Here is a 20,850-nt window from a genome sequence, read left to right as displayed (position 1 = left end):
ACACGGCTGCACGGGTCTGGCCCCTCGCTCGGTGGCCCCAGAGGCAGCTCTGTTGGGGACAGTGGGGGGTCCTTCTGACAGCGCCAGGGCCCCCAGACACGGCTGCAGCAACCCTGAGGCTCAGGTGGCGTCAGGCAGGCAGGGGGTGCCGAGACCTTGCCCCCAGCCTCCTGCCAGCGGTGGGCCCGTGGCTGGGGCCCTGCGGCCGCCCATCCAGCTGCCCTGAGTGTTGCCCCAGACCTCCGCCCCCTCCCTGCCTACCTGCCTGCCCTAGTCCTCAGACCCGCAGGTAGCCTTCCTGACCCAGCCCTGACCCCCGTCCCCTCTCCTCCCCTCTGCCCAGCCCCGGCCTGGCCCCCCTGAGGAATTTCCTGAGCAGAGAGGGCACATGCCCACCCGGGGCCGCCCGCCCAGGCCGCTGCCCCAGAGGGCGCGGGTGACGGACCTGACAATCATTAAACCAGCCAGGCCTGACTTCCCAGCACCGGCGGCCTGGACCCCAGCCAAGTGGCACAAAGTATGCAAATCACCTGGGCCAGGAGCCCCGTCTAAAGGCCAGGAAATCCCCTCGGCCAATGAGCCTCCAGCTCAGGTTACCGTGGGCGCCTATAAAGGCCCGGGTGCGGGCGGAGCTCCAACGCCCCTACTGAGCGCGCTGGGAGCGTGGCCAGAGCCTCGGCTACCTGGCTACCTGGTGGGGCCCCTTCCCCTGGATTTCCTTCGCCGGCAGCCCCTGGCCTGCCTGCCACACCCTCAGCTGCCACGGTAGGACCCCCACCTGGCCCGGGGGATGGGGAGGGGCGGTGGAGCTCGGTTCTGAATCTGCGCAAGCGGGAGTGCTGGGCCGTGTCCTGACGGCAAGGGAAGGACGCAGTGGCCGTGATGGCCGGTCCCACCCGCAGACCCAGGTGGGCAGAACAGGGAGCCCGGCCTGGTGCCCTGCTCACCACACGCTCTCACCCCGCTCTGAGACCTTGGAGCCTCTTTGGAGGAGAGCTTGTCCCAAGACAGGCTGACCTTCCCGCCCTTGGGGCTGTAACTGCCCCAGGCCTGGTGGGAGCAGGATCGCCCGCGGGTGAGGCCGGGTTCCGGCCTCACCAGCCTCCCCCGCTCCCAGGGAGCCCCATGGCTGCGACCTGTGAGATCAGCAACGTTTTCAGCAACTACTTCAGCACCATGTACAGCTCGGACGACCCCACTCTCGCCTCTGTGCCCCCTGCGCCCACCTTTGGGGCCGATGACCTGGTGCTGGCCCTGGGCAGCCCGCAGGTGGCCCTAGAGGGCTCAGGTGGGTCTCAGGAGGGGTGGGCATTTGGGGTGAGAGCCTGGGACGGGGAGGGATCGGGCAGGGGGCGGGCTGGGGTGTTGGGGCTTGGGGGTACCTGCCTGGGGAGGTGCTGGCCAGGGTGCCGTGAGCACCACCACCTGCCCCCGTCCTGGTTGGGGGGGGGACCCCGGGAATCCCCAGCGGGTGCCAGAGGGGGCTGACCCTTGACTGTGCCGGCCCCTTGCAGAGAAGGCCAGCTGGCTAGGGGAGCAGCCCCAGTTGTGGTCCAAAGCGCAGGTTCTGGACTGGGTCAGCTACCAGGCTGAGCGGCACAGGTGTGACCCCGGCACCATCGACCTCTCACGCTGCGAGCTGGACGGGGCGGCCCTGTGCCGCTGCGCACCCGAGGAGCTGCGCCTGCTGTTCGGACCCCTGGGGGACCAGCTCTACTCACAGCTCTGGGACCTCAGTGAGTACCCCTACCCCGGCAGGGAGGCTGGTTGCCCCGGGGAGGGGAGGGAAGGGGAGCCGACTCTCTGGGCTCTGACCCCCTCATCCTCAGCTTCTAGCTTCCCCGACGAGCTCAGCTGGATCATGGAGCTTCTGGAGAAGGACAGCCTGGCCCTCCAGGAGCCTCTCGGGGAGCAAGGCCCCTTTGGTGAGAACCCCTCCTCCATCCTTCCCCAGCCTGACGGCCCCCTGCTGGGAGAGCCAGGGCCCCCTCTGACCACTCACCCCTGCCCCCCAGACCAGGGAAGCCCCTTCGCCCAGGAGATGCTCGAGGACTGCAGGCAGGCCAGCCCCACCTACCCAGGCAGCTTTGGCGCGGGGGCGCCCTCCCCAGGCAGCTCCGACGTCTCCACCACAGGTGAGCCCTCCCTCAGGCGTCTGCCCGCCGCCGCCCTCCCGGATGTCCTGAGCCCTGATCTCTATGGGCCACCACCGCCCAGGCTTTCTGAGAGGACGGGCCCTGGCTGGGCAGTGCTTGGGCTGCTAGGGGCTCACTCTGGCCTGCCCCCCAGGGACTGGCGCGTCTCAGAGCCCCCATGCCTCGGACTCTGGTGGAAGTGACGTGGACTTGGACGCCCCAGACAGCAAGCTCTTTCCTGGGGGTGAGCAGAGGGAGCCTCCTGGCCCCCGAGGGTGCCCCCTCCCCTGCTCTCCTCTAGGGTTTCCTGGAGGGAGGCTGCCCCCCAGCCCCCAGCCCTCCCACTCCTGACCTTCCGCCCCACCCCTCCAGATGGCTTTCCTGACTACAAGAAGGGGGAGCTTAAGCACGGGAAGCGGAAAAGGGGCCGGCCCCGAAAGCTGAGCAAAGAGTCCCGAGAGTGTCTGGAAGGCAAGAAGAGCAAGCATGGTGAGCGGGCGCCCAAGGGTGGGTGGGCCACATTGTGGGGGACCCTGGGCTGGGGGCGAGGTGAGCCCGGCTGGCCCTCTCTCCTCCTGATTGGGGCCCTCCATGTGCTAAGGCCACGGGCCCAGCGTGCAAGTGGGTCATACGCTAATGGCTGAGCCTGGCCAGGGGGTCCTGTGTGGGGGCAGCAGTGGCTACAGGAGGAAGGCCTCAGGCTGGACTCCAGCCTTCCTGCCTGAGGGACACACTGCTGGTGGTGCGGGCAGGCTCAGGCATGGACCGAGGCTTGGCCGCTGGAGGCCCCGCCCCCTGAGGGCTCTGCAGGGGTGGGCCTGCCACACCAAGCCCTTACCTGCTGGCCTCAGGCCATCAGTGGGCTCCCGCCCCTGGAGCTACCAGGAGGGTCCCACAGCTCACTCCCCTCCACACACAGGGGGCCTGTTTGCTTCTGGGGTCAGTCTTTCAAGAAGCTGTCCCTCGTCCCCTGGGCAGGGGCCAGCTCCGTCCCCTTCCTGCTGAGCTCTCACCACCCACTGGTGAATTTGCTTTTTCACCGTTACTCCTCCAAACTGTGAGCTCCCTAAAGTGGCGCCACTGTGTCTCAACGGCTCTCGTATCCCAGCTTGACCTTGATCAGTCTTTGAGCAGTTTAAACCTCTGTGCCGTGTGACAACACATGGTCCTCCTGGAGCTCCCCTGGCTGTCTAGTGGGGTAGGCAAGGAGGGAGGCAGCCATCAGAAGACAGTGTTGGGCCAGGCAGGGAGGCAGCCATCAGTAGACAGTGTTGGACCAGGCCAGGAGGCAGCCATCAGTAGACTGTTGGACCAGGCGGGGAGGCAGCCATCAGTAGACAGTGTTGGGCCAGGCGGGGAGGCAGCCATCAGTAGACAGTGTTGGGCCAGGCGGGGAGGCAGCCATCAGTAGATCTTGTGCTGGGCCAGGCAGGGAGGCAGCCATCAGTAGACAGTGTTGGACCAGGCCAGGAGGCAGCCATCAGTAGACAGTGTTGGGCCAGGTGGGGAGGCAGCCATCAGTAGACAGTGTTGGGCCAGGTGGGGAGGCAGCCATCAGTAGACAGTGTTGGACCAGGCTAGGAGGCAGCCATCAGTAGACAGTGTTGGGCCAGGCGGGGAGGCAGCCATCAGTAGACAGTGTTGGGCCAGGCGGGGAGGCAGCCATCAGTAGACAGTGTTGGGCCAGGCGGGGAGGCAGCCATCAGTAGACAGTGTTGGGCCAGGCGGGGAGGCAGCCATCAGTAGATCTTGTGCTGGGCCAGGCAGGGAGGCAGCCATCAGTAGACAGTGTTGGACCAGGCCAGGAGGCAGCCATCAGTAGACAGTGTTGGGCCAGGTGGGGAGGCAGCCATCAGTAGACAGTGTTGGACCAGGCCAGGAGGCAGCCATCAGTAGACAGTGTTGGGCCAGGTGGGGAGGCAGCCATCAGTAGACAGTGTTGGGCCAGGTGGGGAGGCAGCCATCAGTAGACAGTGTTGGACCAGGCTAGGAGGCAGCCATCAGTAGACAGTGTTGGGCCAGGCGGGGAGGCAGCCATCAGTAGACAGTGTTGGGCCAGGCGGGGAGGCAGCCATCAGTAGACAGTGTTGGGCCAGGCGGGGAGGCAGCCATCAGTAGATCTTGTGCTGGGCCAGGCAGGGAGGCAGCCATCAGTAGACAGTGTTGGACCAGGCCAGGAGGCAGCCATCAGTAGACTGTTGGACCAGGCGGGGAGGCAGCCATCAGTAGACAGTGTTGGACCAGGCTAGGAGGCAGCCATCAGTAGACAGTGTTGGGCCAGGCGGGGAGGCAGCCATCAGTAGATCTTGTGCTGGGCCAGGCCAAGAAGCAGCCATCAGTAGACAGTGTTGGGCCAGGTTGGGGGCAGCCATCAGTAGACCATGTGCTGGGCCAAGTGGCAGTTGGGGGAGCCACAGGTGCCTGGGCCACTGACTGATGGAGCTTGGCCTTGTAGCCCCCAGAGGCACCCACCTGTGGGAATTCATCCGTGACATCCTCATCCACCCGGAGCTCAACGAGGGCCTCATGAAGTGGGAGAACCGGCAAGAGGGCGTCTTCAAGTTCCTGCGCTCAGAGGCTGTGGCCCAGCTGTGGGGCCAGAAGAAGAAGAACAGCAGCATGACCTACGAGAAGCTGAGCAGAGCCATGAGGTGGGCAGCTGCAGGCACAGTCAGGGTCCTACCCCTCAGGCCGGCGTGGGTCCCCTGCGGCAAGGAGTCACAGGGCCTGCCCCTCGTGCGGACAAGCGATGGCCTGGTTTGCAGCTGGCTGGCCTGCAGCACACACTGAGCTTGGTCTGATGGGCGTTTCTATCTGCAAGGCTTGCCCTGTGAAAGGCACTTGTGGGCATTAGCCCTGGTCCATACCATTGAAGTAATTAAGCTGCTTGTCTCTGGACCTCAGTTTCCTCCCAGGTTTCCTCCAGCCCCCAGACCACACTGCTCCATGCAGAGTCCCGGGGAGGGCCAGGTGTCCCCCACAGAGCCCAGGGTGAGGGAGTGAAGGCTCCTCCCGTGCGGGATGTGGTTCAGGCCCATGTCCCCTGGGCCAGAGCCCAGCAGGCAGGTGACCTGAGGACTCCGGGCAGGTCAGCTCCTGCCCGGCGCCTCTGACCACCCGCCCCCTCAGGTACTACTACAAGCGGGAGATCCTCGAGCGGGTGGACGGCCGGAGACTTGTCTACAAGTTCGGCAGGAACTCCAGCGGCTGGAAGGAGGAGGAGGTGGTGGGACACAGGAACTGAGAGTCGGACCAACCCTGCAACCGTCCTCGACGTGAAGTGCAGCCCCTGGGAGGACCGCCCGGCTGTCGGGGCGCGCAGCCCGTGCCTTGGAGAGTAGCTGAGGCCCTGGGTCCCGTCAGCATCATCCTGGCCGCTGGGGCCAGTGGCCTCTGCGGTCTGCCCTCCTTCTGGAATTACAAACCTGGAGCTTGAGGTGACCGTGCACGGGCCTTCGCTGCACGTGCAGCCCCTCCTGCCTGATTGGACCTCATTGGACCCCAGCTGGGGACGCCTGCCTCCTGTAGAGGCTGGATGGGCTGAGGAGGCTGCAGGCCCCGGGCCTTGAGAGGGGGCCCGTCTCTCAGGACTGGCTTCCTCCTCCCTGCTTGGACTCCGCGGGCAGGGGTCAGGGCACTCCCTAATTTATGTGCTATAAATACGGACATGTACATAGAAATCTATTTTTTTCTAAGACGTTCCCTTCCCACGCCTCCCACACCGGGCACTGGTGCCATACTGACTGTTCGAGGCCCTCGGCTGGGCCGGTGAGGTGTGGGGCTCCTGGTTCTCTCCCCGTGTGAAGGGGAGCACTCCAATAAAGTGCCTTCTGGCCTTTTTCTAACCTTTGTCTTAGCGACCTGTGCACTAAGCTCTGCAGCTCTGGCCTGGATGCAGGCAGCAGGGTTGGGAAAGGGGACCAGGGCAGGGCTCTGCTGGCCAGAGGTGAAGGCAGGGCAGACCCTGGGGTGGGCTCCACGTCCCAGAGCTGAGGCTCCAGGGCACAGGCCTGCCAGCTGGTGCTGGAATTAGGTGAGGCCATCCTGCAGACAAGGCACCGTCCAGGTGACCTGAGCTGAACCAGGCCTCTGCTACCCGCTTCCCACATTGGGCCAGTGTGCACTGCATCCGCTGAGGAGTTTGGGGTGCGTGTCCAGCCTCATGGAGTAGAGGTTGTGCCTTCCAGCCGAGTTGACGGCAGGCTAAATAACCGTCAGATAAATCCAAGCTTTTGTTTTCAGACGTGGAATCAGTTATGAGCTCGTGGAGGGAAAAACGAAGCAAGAAGAGCGCTTGAGACCCCGGAGGCCCTCCCCCTGTGACCCCTGCCCTGTGACCCCTCCCCACGAGGCCCTCCCCACGAGGCCCTGCCCCTGTGACCCCCTCCCCAGGAGGGAGACTGCTCCACGGCCCCAGGGACTCGGCCAAGGTCATGGGTGAGATGCTGGCTCCCAGCGGCTTCTCCAGGGTCGGGGCTTGGCATCGGGTTGCGGATGTCGCAGCTCTGTGCACAGGACAGTGTTTCTGGGTTCTAAGGGCCGTCCTGGGCGTCCTCTTGAAGTTTCCCCGTGGGGCCAACAATTTCCTGCCAGCACTTTAGAAGGCCACTTTGTGGGTCTGAAAGGCTCTTTAGTTGTCTTAGAAATATCAGATTATTCACTAAGGGAATGTGGGTAAGGAAGGAATCAGAGGAAAACAGACGTGTGTGCATGCATCTACACGTGTGAGTGTGTACATGCGTGTGCGTGTGTTGTACATGTGTGTGCACACGTGTTGGGGAGGGCTCACTCACCCTGGAGGACAGGACCTGGGAGAGGAGGGTGGGGAAGTGGTCGGGAGCAGATGGAGCTGTGGGAGCCCTTTGGGTAGAGGTGTCCCTTCTGAAGGGGGCCCGTGGCTGGGGCGGGCAGGGGTTTAGCCTCCAGCCGTCCCGCTTCGGCGTGTCTGCTGTCTGCTGGGCTCCCGGCCCCACAACCACTTCACTTCTTGAGAATGTCTGTGCTCACTGTCCTCACGCCCTCGGAGGGGCTGCCTGGCTGCCTGCGTCCCTTCTGAGAATGGGCCTGGGCGCCCAGGACCCCTGCCCTCTGGAGGCGCAGGTGAGGGTCTGCCAGGCAGGAGCGCCGGGCCCGCCCTTCCTCCTGTGCCAAAGGGCCGAGGCAGCTGCGCCCACAGTGCGCCGACCTTTGTCCCGCCGTTTGCAGTTTATGGGGCGCTTTCCTCCTTTATCTGCTCCAAGCCGCCCCACAGCCTTCAGAGGGGACTGGGCGGCCCGGGCCCTGCGGGGCTGGACGCTGACCCAAGGTCAGAGGCAGAGACAGGGGGTGACCCCGAGGCGAGCGGGGCTCTTGCCGGCCCTGGGGGGTGACTGGGGCAGGGCTCGCCCCCTCCACAGGGGTGTGTCTGCCTCAGGGCACTGCCCTCTCCCCACCCGGGACCAGCAGAGCCCAACGCAGCCCCAGGCAGCCTGGCCCCAGGGCGTGGCCGCCCCTTCCCCTCCCCCGGGGGGTGGGGGTGCTGCTGGAGGGGGAGGGAGCCCCTCCGTGTGTGGCTGCGGGGGAGGGCCGGCCTCGCCCGTCTCCCCTCCCTGCCTGGCTGGGGGCTGCTCATCTGCCTGGATTCCTTTCACTGTTTATGCCCTCTTGCCCTCAGGGGCTGTGGGGCCTCCAGGCAAGGCCAGGCTTACTCATCTCAGGCCTCCCCAGGCCTGGCAGAGCAGGGCTCGATAAATATTTGTCAGGCTGGCCCGTGCTTCTCCCCGCCTGCCACCACCTCCCCTGTGTGCACACACACTCACACCACCTCCCCTGTGTGCATACACACTCACACCACCTCTCCTGTGTGCACACGCACTCACGGACCCCCAGCTGGCAGCCGCACCACTCACACACAGCCCCCAGCCTCAGCCTGCCCCAGCCCCCAGCCCAGCCCGTTACTCACCAGCTCCCCTCCTCCCCCATTTTTTCCTTCCCCGTGTTTGAAAGCCTCTCTCTCCCTTCCTCCCCCTAGGTGGGCTCAGGTCTCCCCACACCCAGGTCGGGCCCAGTGCAAAATGAATACCCAAGTTAAGAATTATTCAAAACAAAAAAATGATTAGTGACCCTTAGTGGCAACAGCAGAGCCAGTGCTCACTGGCGCGGGGACCCTCCTATTCAACCCAGGGACCCTGTGGGCGGCCCCGCCCCTCACCCCACCCCGTGCCTCCCCTACAGCGGCCTCTGCACAGCAGGACAGGAACACGTTGCTGCCGCGTCCTTAGAAGCAGAACAATTTCCAGAGTAACGGAGTAGGGGCTTCTCCTAAGAACCAGAAGGTCTGGCCACGCTGCACCGGCTGCCCGCAGGACCACCGTCTGGGGAGGCAGAGCCCAGCCTGCAGCCTCCGTCAGTCCCACCACACTGGCGCCCGGCGTTGGCGGGACAGAGCTGTGCCCACCCCCACCTACTGTTTCCCAACAAGTAGCTCCTCCAGCACCCCTCTACCTGTAAGACGACGGTCAATCAGTCAGCCGGGGTTGGGGGGGTGGGCTACAGACACTGTGAGGGGCGGGCTGAGCTTCTCACCTCAAGACCTTTTCCAGCCCAGTCGCTGCACGACGGACCCAGGCCCTCACGCACCCTGGGATATGGGCAACCTCTGAGCTGGTTCCCAAGGGCCCCCTGCCCAGCCGTGTTGTCCTGGTCTGGCCCCTCCCCTCTGATTCATCCATCCAAGTGTTAATCACTCAGTTGTGTCCAACGTTTTGTGACCCCATGGACTGTAGCCCACTGGGCTTCTCTGTCCACAGGATTCTCCAGGCCAGAATACTGCAGTGGGGGGCCATTTCCTTCTCCAGGGGATCTTCCCAACCCACGGGTCAAACCTGGGTCTCCTGCATTGCAGGCGGATTCTTTACCACCTGAGCCACCAGGGAAGCCCGATTCTTCCCCATACTGACGTCTCTTCAGGAGGAACAGTGCCCTAGGGGAGTCCTGCCTCATAACCCACCACCAGTGACTGTGGGACAGGGCCCTGGATCCAGGTGAATGCGCCCCATTTTGTAGATGGGGACACTGAGGCTCAGAGGAGGTCAGCGACTTGCTCACAGACCCAGGGCGTGTGGGCACACAGGTGCAGCTCAGCCCTCAGCACCAGCGGCGTCCGTCACGCGCTCCTCGACGCCCTGGGCTGTGTGCTGGGCACCGGGGAGGGGAGGGCCACCCAGGACTGCAGAGCCCCAGGGATCCCAGAGCGCAGGCCTCCCAGCTGGGGAGCCTGCCACCCTGGCTCCCGGCCCCCTTCCTCAGCCCCTTGGCCAGGGGCCAGGCAGCATGCCTGGGGCGGGGCTCCGGCAGAGGGGGTTTGGGGGCGATTCCCGGGGATCCTGCGGGAGCAGAGAGTGAGTGTCAGTCTTTGAGACCCCCCCGTGGGAGCCTCCTCACTCCTGTCCTGACGCCCCTCCCCCATCTTCCCCCATCTCCCCCTCCCCCTCGCCCCTCCCCCTCCCCTCCCCTCCCCCCTCCCCTCCCCTCCCCCCTCTCCCCTCCCCCTCCCTCCTCTCCCCTCCCCATCCCCTTGCTCCTGCTACGTGCAGGGTAGGGCTGGGACAGCACCAGCAGCAATTAGCCCAGCTCAGCCACCCGTTACTGGAACCTTCGTGTCAACTCTGGAGCTGATCCAGGAAACCACACCCAGAGTCCCAGATGACTCAGCCTCACCTGCCCACTCCACACCTGCCAGCCCCAGTGACCCGCACCCGGCTGGAGCGAGAGCCCCAGCGTCCCCTGACCCGTCCTCCTTGGCCCAACCTGTGGGTTTGCTTGGCACGCCGGGTTTGAGAGTCCTTGCATGGCAGGCTTGGTGCCCTGGCTGACTTCTAGCCAAGAGGGGAGGGGAGGTCCATGCAAATGCTGGGCTCTGGGGGCTGCAGACAGAACAGGTACTGCCCTCTGCAGCACCGTCTGACGGGCAAGCAGCTTAAGGCTAGGAGATCACTGCCTCTCACTATCAGAGAGGGACGAGAGCACCCCTGTGGTCTGGGCTGGCGAGGATGTGAAGGAACTCAAGCCTGCCAGAAACCGTGGGTCTAGGTGTGAAGTAGAAGACACTTTCTGAAGAAAAATTTGACAAGCTGTCTGAAGGCCTGGAAAAGCACTCTCACATCTGAGAACTCTTCCGATGAAAGCGATTGGGTAGATGCACCAAGACAGGCGAAGCAGGACTCTCCTTCGGGCTGCCGCGTAACTGCGCACGACTGGCAGCGAGCTGGGTGCCACCCAAGGGGCAGTGAGGGTGAAGCTCTCCGCAGCAGCGACGCTGGTTCACACCACAGGCAGCCCTCGGAGCAGTGCTCTGCGGCTCCGTTTACTCACACGTGCAGCTGCCCTCGAGGTACGATTCAGTGGGCAGAACGTGGGTTTGCATCCACTGTGTGTAGAATGATACATTTTTGTAAAATGTTAGTGGTTATCTCTGGGCGGCATCACGGAAAACTATATTTTCTGAAAGAAAATTAAATTGTGTATATGACTCAGCACAGCCAAAAATATATAAATGTATAAAAATTATTTGAAGAACTGAACTACTTCCCATTTTGAAAAAAAAAAAAAAAACTTTAAACCTCTCATCAACAGGCAAGATGTTCCAAAGGCTGCTATTCACACCTGCTGCCTACACGGTCTTTCTTTTTAAAAATTTTTTGACTGCTTGGCATGTTGGATCTTAGTTCCCCAACCAGGGATCGAACCTGTGTCCCTTCCATCGGAAGCATTTATCTTGACCACGGGACCACCAGGGAGGTCCCCACAGTCTTTCTTCATGTCAATCACCCAGAGGCAAGAATCAGGCCTTTCAATTTAGCAAGGAGTCTTCGGCTCTGGGAGGCTGGGACTTTGCCCAGAGATTCACAGCAGGCTCTGGTGTTCTTTCATCTCCTTTCCTCCCTCCCAGGAACTGAGTCTTCTCGGGATCCTGTGGAGCCACTCGCCTCCCCAGCATCCCTCTGAGGCGTCCACAGTGCTCATGGTGTCAGCTTAGATTCTTCATCTGTTCCTGCTTGTTCACTTTTCCACTAGAACCTTTAACGTCTGACAACCTTTGTGTCCAAGAACGTGTATCCAACCAGTATCCAAGAACCTGGTTCTATTGGTAACTTTGCTTCGTGACAGTGAGATGTTTGTCGTTTGATTTTTTTTTTTTTTGCGTGTCTCATGATTTTTTCTTAAATGCTCTACGTCTGTGCTGCTGTTGTTCATTTCCTAAGCCGTGTCCAGCTCTTTGCAACCCCATGGACTGGAGCACTCCGGGCTACCCTGCCCTTCACTGTCTTCCAGAGTTGGCTCAGATTCATGTCCGTCGATGCCATCTGGCCATCTCAACCTCTGTCGTCCCCTTCTCCTCCTGCCCTCAGTCTTTCCCAGCATCAGGGTCTTTTCCAGGGAGTCGGCTCTTCACATCAGGCGGCCAAAGTATTGGAGCTTCAGCTTCAGCATCAGTCCTTCCAGTGAATATTCAGGGTTGATTTCCTTTAGGATGGGCTTGTTGGATCTCCTTGCCGTCCAGGGACATCTGTGCAGAACAGTGGAGACTGAGGTGAGCAGCACATATGGCCAGTTACGGGCGTATCTCTTCTACTAGGCTGTGTGTGTGTGTGCGTGCGCGTGTGTGTGCACGTGCGTGTGTGTGTGCGTGCGTGTGCGTGCGTGAGTGCGTGCGTGTGCATGCGTGTGCGTGCGTGTGTGTGCGTGCGTGCGGGTGCCCGGGGTACTGAGTCTGTCTGGGCAGGGGTTCAGGTCGGTCTGAGTTCTGGGCTGCGATGGGGTTGGTCAGTTGCCCGGGCCGCTCGCTCCTCCGGCACCGGCCTTTCTCCCCGCCCTGCTGTGCCCCGGCCTCGGAAGGCCTCTGTCTGGCTCTGCTCCGTGTAGGCGGCTTCGTCTTGGGGCTCGCTGCCCTGGTGGCCGGGGGTCTGGGTTCAGGACACCCCCACGTCCCGGTCCGGCTCCACCTGGGCCTCCAGGGTAGGAGGTTTTCAGCGATCATGGCCCCCAGCCCGTGGCTGCCGAGCTGTGTCCTTGGCACCCCTCCTCTTGCCCAGGGAGGCCTTTGGCACCCGGGCCTCCGTGCTGGACACTGCTGGCATTTGGGCTGGCCGGCCGCTCAGGCTGGGCTCTCGCGGCTCTGCACAGCTTCAGCAGCATCCCTGGCCCCGCCCGCCTGGGGCCCTCAGTGCACGTCCCCCACTCCCAGCTGTGAGGACCAGCGTGTCTCCAGACTCTGCCGTGGTCCCTGGCACGAGGCGCCCTTCTCCCCTACAGACCTGCTGCTTCAGGGGCCCCTGGCCTCCCCCCCTGCTTTCTGCCGCACCCCCCAGCACCTGCAGGCTCTCCGCCCCTCCCCTCCCCTCTGCCCCGTCCACCCCCTGCTTCTGGGGTCAGGTCTGGGGGGGTTCCTGCCCCCACCCCGGGAGCCCCCTCCACCTCTCACCCACTTTCTCCTGATCCGTGTGAAGGCCTGAGGATCACGTCCACGAGACGCAACTCCAGGGACTGCTGCGTCCGGAGCCCTCCCTCTGCCTTCAGCAATTCGATACACATATGGTTACACATATTCACAAAATTCTCATCTCCTGCACTGTACCCCCCGCCCACTGCCTCAGGAGAGTCTGTCTTGGCCCACTCCCCTTGGCGGGGGACACCTGTCTCTCCGCGGGCTGCGGGCTCCCTGGTTGTCCTGTGGCCTCAGCTCCCTGATTCGGTAGTTTGCTTCTGTTGTTGCTGTTGTTGGGGCTGAGCCAGCCCTTTGGGGCCTTCTGTGTCCTGAGCGGAAACAGGCCTTCCATCCTCGTGTGTGCACAGGACGGGCACCCCTGTACCCTGGGCTTTTTGGTTCTTTGTCGGGGAGGAGATTGGCACAAGGATAATCATAGCAGAATATTTCTTTGAAAATAATAAAAGACTGGAAACAAATTTAAAAGTAAGTCACCTTATTGAGGGGTTACTATGTGCCCGATGTGGTCAGTATCTCACATACGCACAGACGCACACACATGTACATATACGGCCTGCACAGCCACCTTCTGCGGTGGGTCTCTATCACCCCTGTTGTATCGATCAGAAAACCAAGGAGCAGAGAGCTAAGGCCAGTTACTCAGGGTGTCACCGCTGGTGTGTTTGGGTCGTGCTCAGACTGAGCAGTTTGACCCCAGAGCTTGTGCTCTTAAGCACGATGTCTACACGGCTGCTCATAAAGAAGCGGCTAACAGACTACACCAGCGAGGAGGAACGAGGCAGCCGTGGACCAGGCTGAGTGGAAAAAGCAGACATATGACAATGTATGCAACTAGTTATCCTATGGGGGTGGGGTGGGGAGAGACTCTCGGGAAGGACACCAAGTAAGCCCGTGTTGTGTCTGGGACGGGAGAGGGAGTCGGGCAGTGAGGAGACTGTCTATAGCACAGCTCGCTGGACTAGTTGAGCGTTTTGTCATATGTAAGTGCTACTTCCAAAATTTTCCTCGCATTGTTTTAAAGCACAGTATCTCTTTAACTTCGCAAAAATCACGTCAAGTGAGGATTACACTCTCCAATTCACAGCTGAGTAAGCCGTGTGACTGAATCGAGCTCAGCGACTTGCCTGTGGCTGCACAGACCCTGGAACCAGGTTTCTGGAAGTGTCCTTGGTGCTTTGTTTTTCGGACGCTTGGCTTGTGGTCTCTTAGCTCCCCGACCAGGCGGTCAGTGCAGGCCCTCAGCAGTAAAAGCGTGGAGTGCTAACCTCAGACCACCAGGGAATTCCTGGAACCAGGAATTGAATCCTGCGTCTCTGACTCAAGTCCAGTATCCCAGGTGCTATGTGCCATCATCAACTTGCCTTCACTCACCATTCATCATCCATAAAATGTTCTGACAGGTGGTGGCCTCAAAGCTGCTCAGTATTCTCTCAAACAGGATGGAATCATGGCCCTTCCACCCCACCCAGGGCTGAAGAGGAGGAGACGCACGGTGATGCCCAGTGCCTGTCGTGGCAGGGGCACGGAGCTGCCTTACAGTGCTGTTCCGTGTACGACATTGCACAACCTCCTGGAGAACATCTGGGCAAGAGCATTGAAGACGCGCAAGTATCCAACCCAACAGCTCAGCCTCAAGGGCTGCTTATTGTTTCCTGTTTCAGTATTTCTTATTGAAGTATGGCTGCTTTACAATGTTGTATATGTTTCTGCTGCACAAATAAGTGAGTCCATTATACATACATATATCTGCCTGCAATGCAGGAGACCCAGGTTCGATCCCTGGGTCGGGAGGATCTGCTGGAGAAGGGAAGGACAACCCACTCCATTATTCTTGCCTGGAGAATTCCAAGGACAGAGGAGCGCAGCAGGCTACAGTCCATGGGCTTGCAGAGAGTTGCGCATGAGTGAGTGACCAACACTTCCACTTTCTTCTCTTCATATGTATATACATACAATCTTTAAAGAACGTTCTTATTCATTGTGGTTTATCTTCTCTTAATAGGATATTGAATGTAGTTCCCTCTGTTACACAGAGCCTGGTTGTTTATCCAGCCCATATATAATAGCGGCTGCTGCTGCTGCTAAGTCGCTTCAGCCGTGTCGACTCTGTGTGACCCCATAGACGGCAGCCCACCAGGCTCCCCTGTCCCTGGGATTCCCGAGGCAAGAGCACTGGAGTGGGCTGCCGCTTGCTTCTCCGATGTATGATAGCTAACGTACACTACTTTTAACTCCCAGTCTGTGTTTCTCCCAACCCCTCTCCCCTTGGCAGCAGTCTATGTCAAGAACTGTATTTTAAGAAAATGATAAGATATGGGTGCAAAGCATGTCTGCAAGGAGACTCACAGCACCCTGATAATATCTAGGGCGTCTGGAGAGGGGGCTTATGAAACAGGCTGTCACCTGTGTGCAGTCGTCCAGAATGATGCGTGAATATCTCATGACGTGGAACGTCTGAGACACACTGCTGAGCTGCTTGTAGGACAGCACGTGTGATGCGCCTGTTTCGGTTTTAAAGGTGGAGATAACGGAGCGCATGGGAGACAGCCTAGAAGAGGCATCAGCCTCATCAGAAGGACTGTCTTTCCATGGTGGGATCATGCACGGTTTTCACCTTGTTTTCAAGCCTTTTTGTATTGCCTGAATTTTCTTTTACAGGAAAGTCGTACTATTCTTAAAATAAAAAAGAAGGGACTTCCCTGGTGGTCCAGAACTTAAGACTCTGTTCCCCTGCAGGGGACATGAGTTCAGTCCCTGCTGGGGGAACTAAGATTCCACATGCTGCCCAGAGCAGCCAAAAAGAAAGAAAAAAGAAGAGGACAAACAGACCAGGGTCTTCTTCATTTTGAAAAATAAACATTAGTGATTCCAGAGAGTGAAGCAAACAGCACATCTGATATTCGGGACAGGTTAGCTAAAGCATGACTCATCTGTTTATAATCTGAAATACTATGTCCCTATTAGAAAGGGTGATTCATTGAAAAGTCTGTGTGCCAGGCATTGATGGCACAAAGGCAGCCACAGCAGGGACTCTCCCCTCCTGAGGTCACGAGGGAGCAGGTGTTCGCATCCCCTGATGACTCGCGGGCTGAGAGCACTGGGAAGTCCTTACAAAGCAACACTGCAGCCAAGGACAGAGGCAGCTCGGGAGGCGGGTGCGGGTGGGCTGGGGAAGGCGCGGGAGCTCCCCGGGCCAGAGATGGGGCATCCAGGCAGCGGGAGCGTCCCGGGCAAAGGCAAAGACGGGGGGATCGGCCCCTTGTGTACAGCAGGACAGGACCCCAGCCTCCAGGCAGGGCTGGCGGGAAGGGAGGCTGTCAAGGGTGTGGACCCTGGGGTGAGAGGAGCTGCTGAGGGGCTGAGGTGCTTGCAACCTCACTGAGGTTGCTGAGGAGCTGCTGAGGTCAGAGTATGGGAGGTGGACGGGCTACGCTGGAGACAGGGTCAGCAGCCGCTGGCGGCTGCAGTTCCCAGTGAGGGGGAGGCTCCGGCAGAGCAGTGGCTGCAGACGGCAGGGCGGGTGGGCCCAGGGCAGGACAGCCTGTGGTGTCCGCCGTGTGGTGGGACTCGGTGATGGGCCTGGGGCCAGAGTCCAGACGACCCAGGTTCTGAGTGAAGGGGTGGGCAGGTGGAAGCCGTTCTTTAGAAGAAAGGACCCCGCTGTACTGCTAGCCTTGTTGGGCCTGACGGCTTGGGGTGTTCAGGAGGGAGATGTGGGCCCAAGATACAGGCTTTAGGGCCACCAGCGCACACACCACAGTTAAAGCTAAGGTGTAGATGCCGCTCAAGCACAGTGTGTAGAAAGCAGAGGGGAGGGGGTCAAAGGACAGACGGAGGGGGAGACGGCGTGATCTGAGAGGCAGGGAGAAAGCGGGACCAGCGGGGGAGGGCGTCTCCAAATGCGGGAGAGCTCAGGTAACTCTTCATCAGCCCGGTGCTCATGGCCTGGAAATGGGGCAGAGGCCAGGGATGCTAAGACTCCATGATATACAGGACAGCCGCCCTGCCCCAAGCAAGACTTATAAGCCTGAAATGGCAATGAACCGAAACTGAGCAACTGGTTTCGATTCCCGACTGTGAGTCTCAGGTGGCCTGGGGGCTGCCTTTCCCAGTCCCCCGGCTCTTAGAGGATCAGTCTGCCCCTGCCCTCACCCCCTCCCCTCCTCACGCCCACTCCAGGACCTTGCTCCATTTGCCCGAGAAAATAAAGCATCAGAGGAGACCTCTCAGCCCCTCAGCCCATGGTGTCCGCCACGCCCCGCCACGCACCCGTGGCCGCCAGCTTCTCCCTTCCTGGTCCTGCAGGCCCCTCCCTCACCCTAGATGTTGCCCCTCTTACTTTCTCAGCCCCACGGGCATATACATCTCTGCTATTAACTTCTTTAATTTCTTCCATTTTAGGAGAAGGCCTTCCCCGGTGGCTCGGTGAAGAATCGGCCTGCAGCGCAGGAGACCCGGGTTCAATCCCTGGGTCAGGAAGATCCCCCTGGAGAAGGGAATAGCTACCCACTCCACAGCTCTTGCCTGGAGAATCCCACGGACAGAGGAGCCGGGAGCGCTGCAGTCCACGGGGTCGCAGAGAGTCTTGAGAGAGCCCGGGTGCTGCCTCTAGCCCCACTCCCTTCCAGGACTCCTGAGCGTTCCCGTGGTCCCCTGGGCCTGCCGGGCACTGGGCCCCCTTCACCAGGAGCCCGGTTGGTCTCAGGCCTCGCTCGCTGCCTCTGCTCTGGGGAAGCATGACAGACCCGCCCTCACCTGGCACCTTGAGACCCCCTGCGGCCGCCCCTCCTCGGCCCCTTCCCAGCTGAGTGCAGAGGCAGGGTCGGCGCGGCCTGCCCTGCCCTCACGCCCCTCGCTGTGAGCTCACTTGGCTCTCGGTGGTCAGATGGCATAGGAGCGCTGACCGGCCCTGAGGTCCAGCCCGGAGTGTCCGGCCGCCCCACAGCCTGTCCACCCGCAACTCCGACTCTCAGTGCTCCCGCACCCTCCTCCCGCACCAGATGGCAACGTCTGCCTTCCGGGCAGTTCTTCGAGCCTTGATTCCTCCCTTTTCTTGCTTCCTGTTCTATCTGGAAGCAGGTCCTTCCTGCCTGTGGGCTGCCTGTCCAAATCCCATCCCGAATCTGACCCCGTCACCACCTCCGTGGCCTGACCTGCCCACTTGTTCCCAGGAACTGCTCCTCCCCAGTGGTCCCGGCAGTCCCCCAGACCCCTCATGCTTCCTTCTCCCTCGGAGGGAAAGCTGGGGCCCCCGCCTCGGGTCTCGCTCGACTGTTCTGCCGTCTGCCCCCAGCCTCCTCACTGCCCTGGGAGTGAGTGGACGCTGACCCCGAGTCCGCCCGACCCGCCACAGCCTGGCGGTCGCCCGCGCCTCCACTCAGACGTCGAGCCGCCTCCAATCTCTTAGTTGGATCGCAGTGGGCCCCCCAGCCCCGCCAGCGCTGCTCACTTGCCCTCTGCTCTGCGAGGACCCGCCACCCGGCTGAGCAGTCAGCTCTTGCTGCTGACGTCTGTCCCTGTGAGGGCAGCGTCCATCCCTTCCACCCCTGCCCACCGCGCAGCAGACGCACAGGACGTGATCTGTCCCCCATGTGAACCCCCACCTCAGACTTCCTAAAGAAATCGATGGCCATTAGCTATCGCCTTTGATCACCGATTGGTGACCTATGACTTCTAGCTCTGATCGGAGGGTAAAATGTTGGCCTCTCTGCTCCTGACTAATTTCCATCTTTCTTCTCCCGGGCTGGACGGGATGTGTGTGTGAGTCAGCTCATCACAGACTTTCCTCCCTGAGGACCTGCAGGGCCTGGGGTTTGTGAGGAAAGGGTATGAAAGTCGGAGGGTGGAAGGCACGGGACACTGGGTAGAGGACCCAGGGCGGGACGGTGGGCACCAGGCATGCTGGTTTGGAGGTCCGGGGCCTGGGTGGGGTCCCGGGCAGGCACTCCTGGCAGCCTGCCCCCCTTCCCATCCCGCAGCTGCGGCTCCCGCTCCTGCCCATCACCTGGGCCTGTCGTGACGATGAGATAGATCCTCCTGAGAGCAGCCAGCACAGGGTAGGGGCTGAGAGACAGAGAGGAGGGTCTGTCCTCATCTGGGAAACGGGCGGGGCCCCCAGGGCCCGGGGTGCGGATGGGGGAGCCAGGGCCGAGGTGGGCGGCCCCCAGCTCGGGGCTGTCCGCACAGCATGTCCGGGCGTCCCCACCTGCAGAGTCACCGCGCCCCCGCGCCCCCCCACCCCCAGTACCGCCGGTGGCCCTCTCCCTGGACCGCCGCCCTTCCCGCTGCACCAGGGCCCCGGGGCTGGCCGGGGCTTTCCACCAGACGGTGAGGGAGGGGACCACAGCCAGGAATGTGCCCTTTGCTCGAGCCCACTGGCGGCCTGGCGGGCAGCAGCCCTGCGGGGTGGGTGACGTCAGCCCCGAGGTGCAGGCCTGGCTGGTTTTGCCGCGGGGCCTCGCCTCCCAGGGAGAGGATGACCTCACCCCGAGAGCAGCGAGGCTGGCCAGCCCGGAGCAGAGCCTTCCTGGGGCAACTGGGGGCACGTCCGCAGGGCGGGGGACACGGGGTGCCCAGGTCCAGGAGCTGGGCCGTGAGGTGACCTCTGCCTCATTCTCTGCCGCTGCGCTCAGCAGCAGCGCACACGTTGGTCTGTGTGTGTGAGAGGATGCCTGGCAGCTTCATGACGGCAACGCTCAGCCTGCATTTCAGGTGAGCTCGGGTGGACGTTTACTCATCTCACCTTGTTTGAAAAAGGCAGGTCTGCCACTGAACCAAGATGCAGGATATATATTTTAGAACATGTTCACCACCTAAGACCTCAGCCCCCTCTCCGTCCCCTTTAGGTTACGCATGACACAGAAAGGACTTCCCACCCCAGAGTGGACCCAGGAACTGAAGCGACACGCTCAGACTGCCTTGGGGTGGCCCAGTCGCTCAGTCGTGTCCGACTCTGCGACCCCGCGGACTGCAGCACACCAGCCTTCCCTGTCCTCCACCATCTGCCTGAGTTTGCTCAGATTCATGTCCATTGAGTCGGTGATGCCATCCAACCATCTTATCCTCTGTTGTCCCCTTCTCCTCCCACCTTCAATCTTTCCCAGCATCAGGGTCTTTTCCACTGAGTCGGCTCTTCACATCAGGTGGCCAAAGGATTGGAGTTTCACTTCAGCATGTCATGAGCAACTTGAAACAGAAAGTTCTCAACTGGGAAAAATAGAATTCTTGTCCTTAAGAGACGTGGTCCCCCAGGCAATGTTGCGCAGAAAAGCATTTGGCTGGTGCTCTTTTTTTCTCCATGGCGACTCCATTCACATTAAAATTATGTCCTTTTTCAAAAGAAGATTCCTTGGGATCGTTGAAAATTTTCAAAGGGGGCTGCTTTTCAAGATACGTGTGGCTCTTGTGTAAATATTCTTTCTTCAGAAATAGATGTACTGACCGTGAAAATTGGTAAAAGGTCCTCCTCTAGCAAGGCAAATGAGAATTTGAGGTTAGAAAAACACAAGATTCTGGACTTAAAGATGTATATACACGTAAATTTAATAAATTATATGCGTATACACATACATTGTATATCACAAATACACACTCATCATATATTACATGTACACTTCGGTTATGTATCTTCATATAGAATGAGCTTCCCTGGTGGCTCAGACGGTAAAGCATCTGCCTGCAGTCTGGGAGGCCCGGCTTCGATTCCTGGGTCGGGAAGATCCCCTGGAGAAGGGAATGGCAATCCACTCCAGCACTCTTGCCTGGAAAATCCCATGGACGGAGGAGCCTGATAGGCCACAGTCCACGGGGTCGCAAAGAGTCGGACACGACTGGTGACCTCACTTTCACTCTCACTTATCACATTGGGACGTTCCGAGTCTGGACGCTGCCCACCCCCTCCCTGGTGGGGAGGCCCCCTCCTTCTGGAAATGCCTTCGCTGGTCACGCCCAGGCCCAGCCTCGGGGCCCAGCCTCAGTCTTCATCTCGCAGACCCGGCCCTGAGCTTATCTCCTCCTCTGACTCAGATCCTCTGATACAGGGCACCAGCCACCGGCTTCTGCGTCTTAGCCATGTTGGGCCCGGGCCCCTTGGAGCCTAGGCTTGGGTGCTGCCCTGTCAGACCGGCGGGAGAAAGTGAGCCTTTGGAGGGACGCCCACAGGTGAGTCCTCGGTCAGCTGCCCCGGGCCTTCGCAGGGGCTGCAGCCCCACACTGGGCCCTGGGAACCGC

General features: G+C 60.7%; 1 protein-coding gene across 1 annotated transcript; it reads left to right on the top strand.

Moving 5' to 3' along the window:
• Positions 1 to 1,125: 1,125 nt before the first annotated feature.
• ELF3 (E74 like ETS transcription factor 3) lies at positions 1,126 to 5,389 on the top strand. The gene is made up of 8 exons (XM_052654164.1): positions 1,126 to 1,288; positions 1,515 to 1,736; positions 1,830 to 1,925; positions 2,016 to 2,135; positions 2,290 to 2,379; positions 2,508 to 2,624; positions 4,591 to 4,786; positions 5,265 to 5,389. The coding sequence occupies exons 1-8, from the start codon at positions 1,126 to 1,128 to the stop codon at positions 5,377 to 5,379; spliced, it is 1,119 nt and encodes a 372-aa protein (XP_052510124.1). The 3' UTR covers positions 5,380 to 5,389.
• Positions 5,390 to 20,850: the final 15,461 nt, after the last annotated feature.

This window comes from Budorcas taxicolor, chromosome 16 (assembly GCF_023091745.1).
Source record: "Budorcas taxicolor isolate Tak-1 chromosome 16, Takin1.1, whole genome shotgun sequence".
In the NCBI taxonomy this organism is placed as follows: Eukaryota; Metazoa; Chordata; class Mammalia; order Artiodactyla; family Bovidae; genus Budorcas; species Budorcas taxicolor.
Note: the sequence above shows the minus strand (reverse complement) of the source record. Positions and strands in the feature narration are given on the sequence as shown.